Source organism: Camelus ferus, chromosome 11 (assembly GCF_009834535.1).
Source record: "Camelus ferus isolate YT-003-E chromosome 11, BCGSAC_Cfer_1.0, whole genome shotgun sequence".
Lineage (NCBI taxonomy): Eukaryota > Metazoa > Chordata > Mammalia > Artiodactyla > Camelidae > Camelus > Camelus ferus.
The window spans coordinates 43162798-43176271 of NC_045706.1; the positions used below are offsets into that span (position 1 = coordinate 43162798).

A 13474-nucleotide genomic window follows, 5' to 3' on the forward strand; every position below is an offset into this window, starting at 1 on the left:
CAAGATTTCCCAACCCCCTACATCCAGCCATGAATCCCAAATGCTCTGCTTTTGTCTCCCAGGAGCACAAAATTGCCCGGGCTGAGAGTGCCACACACAGGGTCAGATGACAGATGCTGCTCATTATATAACAAGATATTAAATGCCTGGGATATGCTACTTTCATTCCTTATCCTAATCTGGGTTATCTAATACAAAATTGTAGAGGTCATGGTAATCAATCTTTGTTCTTCGTCCCTTTAGGGTCAGCGCAAAGACTCTTATTAGCCCCAGTTCTATTTTACTCTTATTTTCTTCAAGACTTAAGAATGATGCTTAAGGACAGAAATCTCTCTCTAGGATATGGTGGAGGGCAATGAAAGAGAGAGTTTGGGGATACTGGATTATTCAAAGCATGATTTAGATCTCTTTTTCTTCTCTTCTAGAAGTATCAACTTTTGCATTTTAAAGAACATTTAAAATTCTGATGTGAGAATATTTTAAAATGAAAAAAAGAAATCTTTTGTTTTTAATTTTTAAATAGATACAAAATTAAATTTTAAAATGAGGTAAAAACGTAACACAGCTATATGTGTGTGTGATGTTAGAAAAAAGTATCTAAATCCAACATATACAATGGAAATTTTTCTTTACATTGTTAAGGACGTGTTTGAGTTTTCTATTATCTCCTTAGAGTAATCAAAATGTGCTCCTTCGGAGCAGCCTGAGAATAATTAATGTAGAAAAACACAAATATACACTAACTTTAAGTATTAGAAGAGAAAATAATGGGGTTTATGGATTAAGTATAGTATCACTTTTGTGATGAGATATTTTGAGTATAATAGATTTTAATTGTGCCGGTATTGGAGGCGAAAAAAACTAACCTAGAACGAAGTAGATTCCTGATGACTAGAAACAGTAGGACGACGCTTTCCTGGAAAGAAAGACTGCGCTTGCGCTCAGATTCAGTTGGCGCCCGCCCTCCTGCTTTTTCTCCAGCCGCCGTTTCCTCCTACTTTCGCGCTCTAGCCACCCAGGAGGCCTAGCCCCAGGGCAGTTGGGCTCTGATTGGCTTCTTTGAAAGTCTACGGGCTACCTGATTGGTGGACCCAGACTCCTTTAGCGCGGTGAGTTTGAAACTGCTCGCACTTAGTTTCAAAGCTGGCGCTTGGAAGTTAAGGGAGAGCGACCGCGACGAGGTAGCTGCAGCTGGTTGCGCCGCGGGAAAATAAGCCAGGTAGAGTTGCTGGGGTCAAGGTCATGCCTATGGGCCGTCGACTCTGCAGGGCCGGCTCGCGGCCCTCGGAGGGGGAGTATTAAAAAACTGGGAGATAATTGGAGGCTGGGCTCTGGGCAGTAGGCGTCTGCGTGCTGCCAGGCCGGGCCTTCACCTGGGGACGGGGGCCTGGGGGTGTGAGAGACACCGGGGCCCGGCTTTAGAGAGAGGCGTGGGGGAGCCCAGACCTGGGGGGGTTAGTCCGGCGGGGTGGCGTTTTCCTGGCCTCGGAGGTGCAGTCTGGGGTCGCGGGCGGCCGAGGAGGCTTTCGGGTCGCGGTTGAAGCCAAGTCCGTGCCTTGGTTCGACAACGCCGAGAGCTTGCGGAGTGCCGGGCTGGGTCTTCGGCCCTGCAGCTCCCGCCCGGCCTTGGTGCGTCCTGCCCGCGCCTCCCGGGGTGGAAAGCAAGACCACAGCTGGGCCAGGTACCCGCGCCAGTTCGTAATCCCAGGCCTACCCGGAAAACTTGTGGGCCTTCTCAGGCTTGCCTCTGTGCCCATGACCCTGGCCCGCCTAGAGCTTCTAAGGCATGGAGCCCGAGAGAACTTGTATTTTTTTCTGTTTTTATTTTGTGCTTGGTGCTTGTTATATACAATAGGCAAAAAGTGGAAATCTAAGAAATGCCGAGAGTTAGCTATGTGTGTTTTTAAATCCTTTAATCAATTTTTATGTAATACTAAAGCCACTGATGTGCACGTCTTGCTTCTTCTAAAGCCCTGGAGGTCTCTGTGTAGATTGAGCCATTGATATTTTACATCCTGCCGCTAGTAGTGGAGGAGGAATCCAGAAGGCATTCTGGAGCCTCATCCTTTACTTAAAATAGCTACAGCCGGGAAATGGAGGGAGAGTAAATGAACCTAGCTTTGAGTTAGTTTTCAGTTATTTGTTTAAAGTGAGGTCAACAATTTTATTGTGCTTTAGGCATATTAAATCTGGACATTGAAGAAAAGACAATTAACCTAATTATGCACTGCCTAGTAAAATTAAACATTTTAAAGATTGGCCAAGATTTCAGTCATGGCCAGTGTAGTACAAAGTTGTTCATTTAAAAAGAGTTACCTCTACTTACTGCTGGAATGATTTTGAAGACAAAAGTGAGAAATAGAACTTACGATTCAATTATGCAGAGTGTCCTTTGCATGTGATCTTATCAGTGATGTATTATAAAGTTAGGCTTTGGACTTCTGAAGTTAATGTTTCATTAGCAAACTTAACAGCTTAGACTTAGCAAGAAGTCTTCAGTACCTGGGTGTTGGCATTTCAGCTTATTTTGGCCATTCTTTGTGATTCAAATATACTTTTTTTTTAACTTTGTTCTTGACATTGTGTAAGGTATAATTAGATTTTATCTGTGAAATTGCACCTTTTCTTTTATCCTGCTTATTTCCTATTCTTGCAAAAAGTACCTTAAAAGTTTTTATCATGTTTGTGTATGTGACTCCTAAAAGCAGGAGATTAAAACTGTCACTTGAGCAAGTTGAAACAGATAAGCTTTTGTTGCTTTAAACAATCTTTTTAGCGGGTGAGTAGTGACCACATTTTTAGCTCCGTACTCAGGTCTGTAAAAATTGTTTCTTTTGAATTATCTTTATAAAAATATCAAAGCTGAACAAATTCAAACAATGGTCTTTGTTAAAATATTTGGGTATAACTCTGGCACACACTGGTGCTCCTTAGAAGTGTTACAGAAAGAACATCTGGGTTTTGTTTGGGAAGGCTGGATAAATGGTGTCTGAATTTGAGGGTTAATTTGGAAGAAGTTGCAAGTTAAACTGGTATAGGGTATACAGATATTTCCAATGTTTCAAGAGCTAAGGTAGGAGAGTCTTTTGAGTTCTTTCCCTTGTAAATATTGTTTTAATACAATAAATATTAATGGAAAATGAATACTGCACTTGGCACTGAAAAATGGTTTACTTAATGTCTCATTAGTAACTTAAAACCACCCTTTGAATTAGTAGCTTGTAATCAAATCAGTTTTTCCTCTCATTTTAGGATTTACCATACGCATTGATAAACTATGGAAGACTATACCAAAATAGAGAAAATTGGAGAAGGTAAGTGGTTTAATAATACAAAAGGGTTTTTTTTTATTGAAATATAATTGAGTTACAGTGTTGGGAAAGTTTTTTAAATGATTTAATGATATCTTGACAAGAAGACGTGAATATTAAAATCCAAACTTTAAGGTATCTTACAGTATGTTAGTGCATTAATGTATATGTTCTTTATATACTAACCTGAACACAAAAATATTCCCATTTCAAGAGAGTTGAAATTATTTTGACATGTCTCCCCAACCAAACCCCCCCCAATAATCTTACATTCTTCTAATACTAAGCGCTTAAAGCAATATTTGTATTGTGAAAACACTGTTGATACCTCATAGGTGTGTTGGAGAGTAGGGGGTTAGGGCAGTAGAATTACATGCTTCACTGCTTATATATTCAGAAGTTCTAGTCAAGGTCATGCATTTCATTTATTAGTTAATGTCTCCTTAATCTCTTCTAATTTAGAGTAGTCCCCCCTTGACATCGAGTTTTTTGACAACCCAATTCGTTTCTTAAATACATTCAGACTTTTATTATTTCAAATATTACGAAGTTGTTCTCTGGTTTCTTCTGAATTATAAAAACCTGAGTGTTGCTACATTAATCTTTGAACTCCTTCCTGTCTTAAGAAAATGTCTTTTTAGATCATAGAGGATATAACTTGTATCCATGATGTGGAACCTTAGTTGGCATTGAGTAGGCATCCTGTAAACATTTGTTGATTAAAGGTTTTCAGTCTCCATAACTTCTCCGTATCGAATATTTTTAAGAATCAGTGTTCTTTGGATGTGAGGCTTTCTGCTATAAAGTAGATAATACAAACTTGAATAGATTTTTTAAATATTTAGTAAAATATATTATCCCCTTTTTTTCTGGATGAGGATTGTTGACTATATATTTGAAATGGGTGAAGTACTCTACAGGAAGTTTTCTGAAAGTGTCACAGTGACTCCTGTTCATAATATTTCCTGAGCACAAATCTACACTGTATTTTATGCCTACCTTGCTGTTGAGTAGGATAATTTGACGAGACATTCCAGTTTGCAAATGATCCTTTTTCTCTAAAATGTGCTGGAAAATTACTGGTAATTTAAATATGGGAAACCTATGATGACTACACAAATTTTATTTCTAAACTACAGATGCAGTAGGTTGTAGTTACCCTCAGCGGGTTTTTTAGAAGTGATAAGCGTATAATTTTGAGTAAGATGCCTCCTCTCTGGCCACAGCAGACATTTCTATCATGTGACACCTTATGGGATTCAGCCATTTTAAAAATATTTTTTAGTGTGAACAGTGTCACACAGCAGACATTTTTACCTTCTCTGTTTCAGGTACCTATGGAGTTGTGTATAAGGGTAGACACAAAACTACAGGTCAAGTGGTAGCCATGAAGAAAATCAGACTAGAAAGTGAAGAGGAAGGGGTTCCTAGTACTGCCATTCGGGAAATATCTCTATTAAAAGAACTTCGTCATCCAAATATAGTCAGGTATGGTATAATAGCTGAATTTAAAGAATTTTCTACATACTATTTCAAGTATGAATTTCAATGTGGAAATTTCTACATTTGCTTAATTCTGGTCTAACTTTGCTGAGAGGAATAGAACCCTACTCTTTTTGTTAACTGAGAATGCTGGGCATAGGAAAAAATAGGCTGGTAAAGCAGGAACAGAGTATGGTCGTAGAGGTTAGTACTGGGGGCTGCAAAATCAGGGTAAACTGGTCAGGGGAGGAAAGGAAATCCTTTTGCCAGAGCTTTGTCACTGCTCCCACTTTGAGAGCTCTGGTCCTTAAAGACCCCTTAATCAGAGTCCTGGGACAGGTAGCTACATCAGATGAAGAAGTTTTTTTCTTTTTTTTTTAAGCATCTGGACTGGTGTCTTGGGAGTTGTCATCCTAACAGTCCAAATAAGGATTTAATTGCATTTTTCTGGGACTAGAGATAGTGAGCAACTCTTAAGGTCAGATATTACTTTAAAATTTATTTCTATAATTTACCTCAATGGAAAGACAAGCTCTGAGCAACAAGCAGTCAACCTAGAAATATTCTTCTGGAATACAAGTAGTTTGACAGTTAACAACTGTATAATATGACTAAATTTCCAATTGCTGCCCACAGATTCCTTATTAGTACCACAGTTTTTCACTACTAGGGAAGCTATCATCTCTTCTTTCCCAAAACAGTATATAGTATGTATGTGTTACCATAGAAAATTTCTGATAGCCCTACTTTTTGTGATAGCCACTGTGAAATTTAAGGATATAGTTTTATTTTGTGAGAGGTCAAAAATATTTGTTAGATTTTTTTTCGTATAATTGTTTTATTCTTCAGTCTACAAGATGTGCTTATGCAGGATTCCAGGTTATATCTCATCTTTGAATTCCTTTCCATGGATCTCAAGAAATATTTGGACTCTATCCCTCCTGGTCAGTTCATGGATTCTTCACTTGTTAAGGTGAGAATCTAACCTCATTTTATTAGTGTTTATCCATTGTGTATGTAAAGGATCTGCTCTGTGTTTCATGGGAATATGCTTGGAAAAAGCATTAGAAAGTAGAACAGTGAAGAAAAGAATATTTCATTTGCTCCTGCACAGTTAGTGTGTAGATTAGATTGTTAACAGTTACCCATTTTACTAGATAGTGCTTCTAGTTGTAAAGTGAAAAGCAGAGCCTGAGATAACATAAAAGTAGTAAGTGGTGTTATATCGTTGGAAACCGGGATAGTCTGGTCTCTGGCAATCTGAGAGTATAAAACAGTAGCAAAAGCCTGGGGCACAGTGGTGGCGGCAAATGGTTTTATTTTATTCTGGTTCTGAATGTGTTTGGGTTAATTTATTGTAGCCATTTATTATATTTCACTTAAATTATAAATGTATGTGTTTTTTTTTAAGTACTGAAGTGATTAAATTCTCTTACCTTATGCAGTCTCTACCAAACCACTTCTCAGAGGTAGCCATTGTTCTGTTAGTCATCCTACAGGTACTTAAGTGTTATGTCAATTTGTATGTGTATATACAGAAACTTTACAAAAGTGGTATTATTTATATTTATTATATACATATGTATTATTTCCCACAATTCTGTGTAAAGCATTTCTCCACATAGGTCTACCTGTCTTTCTAATTTTTTGATATAAGTATGTAAAGCAGTTCCATACTGATGGACATCGAGGTTGTTTTCCAGCATTGTCATTCATGCTGTTAGGATCAGTGCCACAGTGAATATCCTTATATCTTCATATGCAATTTTATAGGCTAAATTCTTGCAACTAGAATCAATGGATTGAAGATGCTTATTTACATTTAAAATCTTCATAGAGTGCTGGTTGCCCTCTAAAAAATTACAGCAATTTACTCGTAAATATCATGGTGTGTGAGTTATTTTTTTAGTACATCACTGTCAAAACTTGGTTTTATCAGTCTTTTAATATCAATCTATTACGTGAAAAAGACATTAATAATCATTTTGTATTTCTTTAAACATTTTTTCACTGTTCTAGCCATTTATAAACAGCCGGTACATATTCTTCATTGATGATTCTGTTAGGATATTATCTTTTTCCACTGATTTCTAAAATCCTCTTACTGGCAACATGCTGATATTCTTCATTTTATTCCTTCTTTTTGTCTTTTGACTTGTTAATGTTGTATATACCATTAGTAATTTTTATAATTTAATAATCTTGTACATGACTTTTAGACTTTGTGCTTTTGTGTCTTATTTAAGTCTTCCTCACGACAAAATTCATATATATTAGAACAATACATGACAATTATTTTTCTGGTAGTCTTAGGAGTCTTAGGAGATTACTCCCCTCCACATCCCCCACCCTTTAGAGTGTCCTAATTCTGGATAGATCAAGATTAAAACCTTGGGTTCTTAATTTTTTTTCCAAATACCTAGCCAGTTGTTCCGACTGATTGATTTTATGTATTTTATAATCTTGAACTTTATAAGTCAGTACTGTTAACTATGTATACTTTATATTTCTATAATATCCATGTTGCTTCAAATGTCAATTACATTGTCTTGGCAATAAGTATCTTGTAAAACACTTCTCTGAACTGCTAAACAGCATTTTATGGTAATTGTATCTATTTAAATATATAGTCATAATATTCTTTGTTTTTTCTTTGGGAATCTGACTAATGTTTCCAAAGAAGAAATGAATATATAAAGATAAAAGATAGAAATGGAAAAGGCTAACCTTATTCAAGATAGAAATAGAGTTGCTATAAATATACAAAGCTAAAGTTTAAGAAATGTTCTAAATAGGAAACTTACTTATCACTTAAGAATTAGGGACCAAATAAGTAAAAGAATAAATGAGTTCATAAAGATAGAGATGTGCCCGTAAGATGAATATCTTTGGCTTAGGTATATAAACATGATATTTTATGGAAATGGACTTCCGACCCTCAGATACTTCCTGGTGGTCTCAAATGGCCTGAACCAACTGTTTTGATAAATTATTTCCTAGTGTTATAATTTATTTTATCTTTGAAACAAACCTACCAAGATTGTTTAGAAAATCATTACATGGTATGGTTAAGTTTCTAACTTCTGTTTCCTTCTTTCAGAGTTATTTGTACCAAATCCTACAAGGGATTGTATTTTGTCACTCTAGAAGAGTTCTACACAGAGACTTAAAACCTCAAAATCTATTGATTGATGATAAAGGAACAATTAAACTGGCAGATTTTGGCCTTGCCAGAGCTTTTGGAATACCTATTAGAGTATATACACATGAGGTATGATTTTTGGTACTTTTGAGTTATGTATGATTGCTGGATTGTTTTCTATATTCTTTAAGTCAAAAAAGATTTCCACTCTGTGCCAGTATCAATTTATTGCCTCTCTGCTTCAAACTCACCCTTCATTGGCTGCTATGTGAAAATGTATATGAAACTTTTAAATATGTTTAAAAATTTTAATGTTAAGTAGAGGGTGCCAGAGGGACGTTGTAGGAAGAAGAGGTTTTCCTTGCTATTGTTTTTAGTTATTTCTCACTAGTCAATCTCTGATTATTCTAATTCTCTGTTATAGTTAATAATCCTGTATAGTAAACTTCGTGCATTCAAATTTCTGTCTTTTGATTGGATCCTCTCTTGAAACAATAAGATTAGTTAAAAGATAAGTTGGGTTTAAGAGCTAGTGTTTCAGATGCATTTAGAAGCTGCTAAATATAATCAAGTTTTATCATTGTTACATTGATGACTTGACGTTTTGTATATTATTTCTGGAGGGAAAGGGAATGTTGAATGACATAGTTAAGGAGTATTGGAAAACTTTGTCTTCTGTGGAGTTGCTACCCTTGAGCCCAAAGGCTTCGTTTGCTTCCTCCAGATCAAAACTTAAAATAGTGCTCATCTGGTCAGATGTCTTCTCTTCTTTTAGTCATTCCTTTCTATCATTTTTCCCCATGGCTATATAAATAAAGATTATTTGGTTTCCACTGGCTTAAACAGATGCTGTTGATCTCCATTGTGATAAATTAGATATGCTAAAATAGTAGATTGACTCTAGACTAATAAATGTGTTTGACTTACTCATGATTTTAGCATGTAAGCAGTACATGTACTTATACAATGTCACCCCCAAATCCATTATTAATGTGCTTTTTTCTTTAAAGTGAAGACTCTTGATTATTTTGATCCTTGCATTTGGGAGGGGGATAATTAGGTTTGATCCTTGCATTTTAATGATTTGAGAAGACTTGGTATGTTTTTATCTTTGTTTCCATCTAACAATATTTTGTATGGTTAGTTGACTTTTAAACAATGCTATCAGAGGCAGTCATGCAGCCTTCTAAAGAACAGTCCTAATAATAATAAATGTTTACATTTATGTAATTTAATGTACCACATTTATTCAAAGTAAAATATTTTCATTGTAATAGGTGGTAACACTCTGGTATAGATCTCCAGAAGTATTGCTGGGGTCAGCTCGCTACTCAACACCAGTTGACATTTGGAGCATAGGTACCATATTTGCTGAATTAGCAACTAAGAAACCACTTTTCCATGGGGATTCAGAAATTGATCAACTCTTCAGAATTTTCAGGTATTTGTTTTATACTTCAGCTGTCAATAACTTTTAAACTAACTAATAAAGGCAACATGTATATAACAAGATTTATGTTTATGCTTTAACTCATAAGTTTTTGTTTTGCTATGGCTCTTTAGAGCTTTGGGCACTCCCAATAACGAAGTGTGGCCAGAAGTGGAATCATTACAGGACTATAAGAATACATTTCCCAAATGGAAACCAGGAAGTCTAGCATCCCATGTCAAAAACTTGGATGAAAATGGATTGGATCTGCTCTCGGTAAGGAATGCCCTCGATGATGACTTTAACATTATTGATTCTGAATGTACTTAATTGTTTCTTTCCCCTAGGAAACAGGAAGAAAACCAACATATACTGAGCTGGGCACATAACTTTTACATCTGTCATGTTTATTGTATTACTAATTCCATTTTAGATACCAAAAAACACTAGTGGTTTTGAGAGGAGAATTTAGCACTAGTTGTTTTTTTTTGTTCTTTCTTTTTTTTAATAAATTCCTATTAAACTTTTGATTTATTTGGGGGGAGGTATTTAAGTTTATTTATTTATTTTAATAGCGATATTGGGGATTGAACCCAGGATGTTGTGCATGCTAAGCACTCACACTCCACCACTGAGCTATGCCCCGACCCCAAATTTTTTAAATTTATTTTTTGGTGGGAGGTAATTAGGTTTGTATGTTTATTTATTTTTAATGGAGATACTGGGGGTTGAACCCAGGACCTTGTGTGTCAGGCACTCTACCACTGAGCTATACCCTCCCCCCGTTGATTCGTATTTAATCTGACAGGTAGCTATAAATACTCTGAAGGAGAGGACGTGGTTGCTACATCTATAAGTTGCTGGCTTGTAGTGGCCTTCCTTTCCAGTTTTTTTGTCTCAATATTTACTACTTTTTCATTTAGACATAGATGTCTTCCTTATTGCTTCATATTTTTAGTTACTAAAGCTATTACTGCATGAGTTCCCATTTCTCCCTTTGTGCTTCATTTTCACATCAGAAAGGTTAGGGGAGGGACTAATGTAGTTCTTAAAATTTTTCCCCTCATTACATTGCTGTTCCCAACTAACAGTTGTTTTATTTAAAAACAAGACAAAAGAAATTGTTAGGATAAAAAGTGTATTGTCCTAGGCCTGCTCCAGAAAATAAGTAAGATTTTGGCACGCTACTAAACAAAGGAAAAAAATTACTGCTATGTCATCATATACGTGTTCTAATTGGTCCTTGGGCCCTTTTCACAACCTATAAATTTCATGGTTTATAATTCAGCTCAAATTTCCCAAGTGCTTAGAGTGAAGTCTAAGATCTTTTACTGCTGCTCAGATATCTTATATGTCAATATTGCTGATTCGATGTTAAAGGACTTCTATATTCTGGGCCCAATCTGTCTTTTTAACTTCTGTAGTTCTTGAACAGAAATAATTTTACTTTAGTTAACAAAATGAAAATCATACTGTCAATCATGGTTCCTTAGTCTAGCCACTACTGACATCTTGGACTGGATTGTTCTTTGCTGCTAGGGGCTGTCCTGTACATTGTAGGATATTTAGCAGCATCCCAGTCCTATGCGCTACAGATGCCGTTAGCACATTCCTCCCACTTGTGACAACCCAAAATGAATCCGCACATGTGCCCTCTGTGGGGCACAGTCTCTTCCAGCTGAGAATCACTACTGTAAATCATCAGTCAGTCTTGGTTTCAAACTTCAGCTTTATCACTCTTAAGTTGTATGAACTTGGGCAAGTTAACTTAACCTCACTGGGCCTCAGTGTCCTCATTTGTAATGTGGGACTACTACCTACCTTTTGTTCTGAGGACTAAGTAACATGAAATCTACAAAGCACTTAATATGGTGCTAGATAAATAGTAAGAGTTCAAATGGTGACTAGATAGTAAAAGGATCTCTTATCTGCTTGTTGATTTGGCTTTCTTTAAGATTATATGTATTTCTTTAAGGTAAAATTTAACTTTATTCAACCTTTTCTGGTGATGTGTAAATTAACTTTAATACTAGATTATTGACCATAACTCATTTAGTGACTCATTTAACTATGTTTATAACACACTGCACTCTGGTTTTGTTTTTATTTGGAACTTTCTGGAAGGTACACTAGAAACCACTATAGTTAACTGCCACTATTTCAAGAATGTTGTAAATAACTCAGATGGCCATTTAATTCTCAAAGTGAATATAATTAACTAGATATCTTTCTTAAATTTATGTTTTGGTTTTAAAACTATCTGTGAATTCTTGTGTCTTAAACCATAATTTATAGCAAAAAGTTTATCAAGATATCTATGATATAAGGGATAGATTATTTTAGAGCTAGAGGGTGAAGTAAAGAGTCTAAGATATTTATGTGATTTGGTATTAAACTAAAGGAAATATTTATTTAGCAGTTTCTCATAAAAATTATTAGCTTATGGCTTATTAGTATAAAAGTAAACCTTTATGGAGTTTTTTTTTAATGATTTAGTTCTTAAATAAGTAAAAACCCCTTTTTAATCTTTTTTTCCTCCCCCAGAAAATGTTAGTCTATGATCCTGCCAAACGAATTTCTGGCAAAATGGCACTGAATCATCCATATTTTAATGATTTGGACAATCACATTAAGAAGATGTAGATTTCTGACAGTTTCCACGTGTTGTGTCAAGAACAGATAGTTGTATTGTTAACTCTGTTTTTTGTCCTCTGTATTTTTCTATTCTTTGTTGTAAAACTTAAGCTGTACTTCATCTTCTGATTTCCAAAGTGTAACTTAAAAATGTAAATATTGTTCCATATGAATTTAAATGTAATAATTCTGTATATGTTTGTAGATCCCACTGTAACAACTATTACTATAATAAAACTATAAATCTAGTATTGATATCAGGAATCGGAAAAAAAAAATGAGGTAGCTCAAATCATCTCATACCCTACAGCAGTCTGGTTTTCCTCTAGTTAGAAATATTAAAATTTAGGAAAGTGTCCTAAGTTCAAAGTTCATAATGCTTTGAAGTATTTGATGCTCTGAATGTTTAAGTTTTGTCAGTTTCTTGCCATGTGTTAACTGTACAACCTGCCTAAAGATGAATAGTTTTCTACTGGTATTTCAATTTGTGGCCTAAGTGTTTAGACATTCAGAATGAAAAAAACTACCCAGATTTGAGAAATGATGCTTAATTTATAGAGGTTTTCAGTAACTTATAAAACTAACATTAGTGTATGCCAAAGTTTACTGCATTTTACAGTCAGATGAAGAGCTGTCCACAGCAAGGAAGAAGAGTTTAGAAAATTTATGAGCTATCCTACTTTTAGGTAGGTTATGAGTTATTTGAATTCATATGCCTTGGACAGAGGGAATAACTGTACAAAAGAGTTGCTTATCTTGGCTTTCGAGTCTGACTTTAAGACTATTTGCAAGTTTTGACATACTTAAAATTTCTTAGCAGCCCTCTTAGATGGTTCTAATGTATAATTATTTAGCTGAAATCACTAGCTTTGGGAATTGTCTCAGTAATGCTGCTCATTGTGATTTTTACCTATAAGCAGCCTAATTTAAATTGTTAAAGCCAAGAGAAATGTCTCTAAAAGTGGTTTTATCACTTTTAGTATCTATCTGTTAATTGAACATACACTATTTTCCCCCATGGTTGCTACCTATGGCTAGAACAGGTGTTCCCTGAGCCAGCTTATTGGATGTGTAACGGGTGATCTACCTCATCTATACTGTCAGAATGTTTGCACTTGACAAAGTATGAGTCACTTTCTTTGGCAACAGGGCTTGTAAGACAACAGGTTTGGTGGCTGCGTTCTAGGTCCTTTGGTGGAAGCCAGCCTGCAGCAAGTGAATGCAGTGCCTGGAGAGGAGCCCTTTGAGGTAGGAAGCCCTTTGTGGAGACATTACATGGTGGGAATTTGGTAAATGAAAGGTCACAGAAAAGATTTGAGATAGTGAAATGGCATCTCTCTACAGACTTGTTTTTTCTTATCTATGAAGTGAAGTATTAGGGTGAGTCTGTTTTTCAAAATTATAGATTTGCAGCCTTTTAACTAAAATGGTTCAGGATCAGCATTAATCACTGATAGCCCTCCTCCCCCAACTCCA

The 13474-nt window shown here is 35.7% G+C and overlaps 1 protein-coding gene across 1 annotated transcript; it reads left to right on the forward strand.

Moving 5' to 3' along the window:
- The first annotated feature begins 1120 nt into the window (after nucleotides 1-1120).
- Nucleotides 1121-12362, forward strand: CDK1 (cyclin dependent kinase 1). The gene is made up of 8 exons (XM_006182353.2): nucleotides 1121-1219; nucleotides 3253-3314; nucleotides 4643-4799; nucleotides 5643-5766; nucleotides 7894-8064; nucleotides 9213-9376; nucleotides 9499-9640; nucleotides 11909-12362. Exons 2-8 carry the CDS (start codon nucleotides 3278-3280, stop codon nucleotides 12005-12007), a joined length of 894 nt encoding a protein of 297 aa, XP_006182415.1. The 5' UTR covers nucleotides 1121-1219; nucleotides 3253-3277; the 3' UTR covers nucleotides 12008-12362.
- Nucleotides 12363-13474: the final 1112 nt, after the last annotated feature.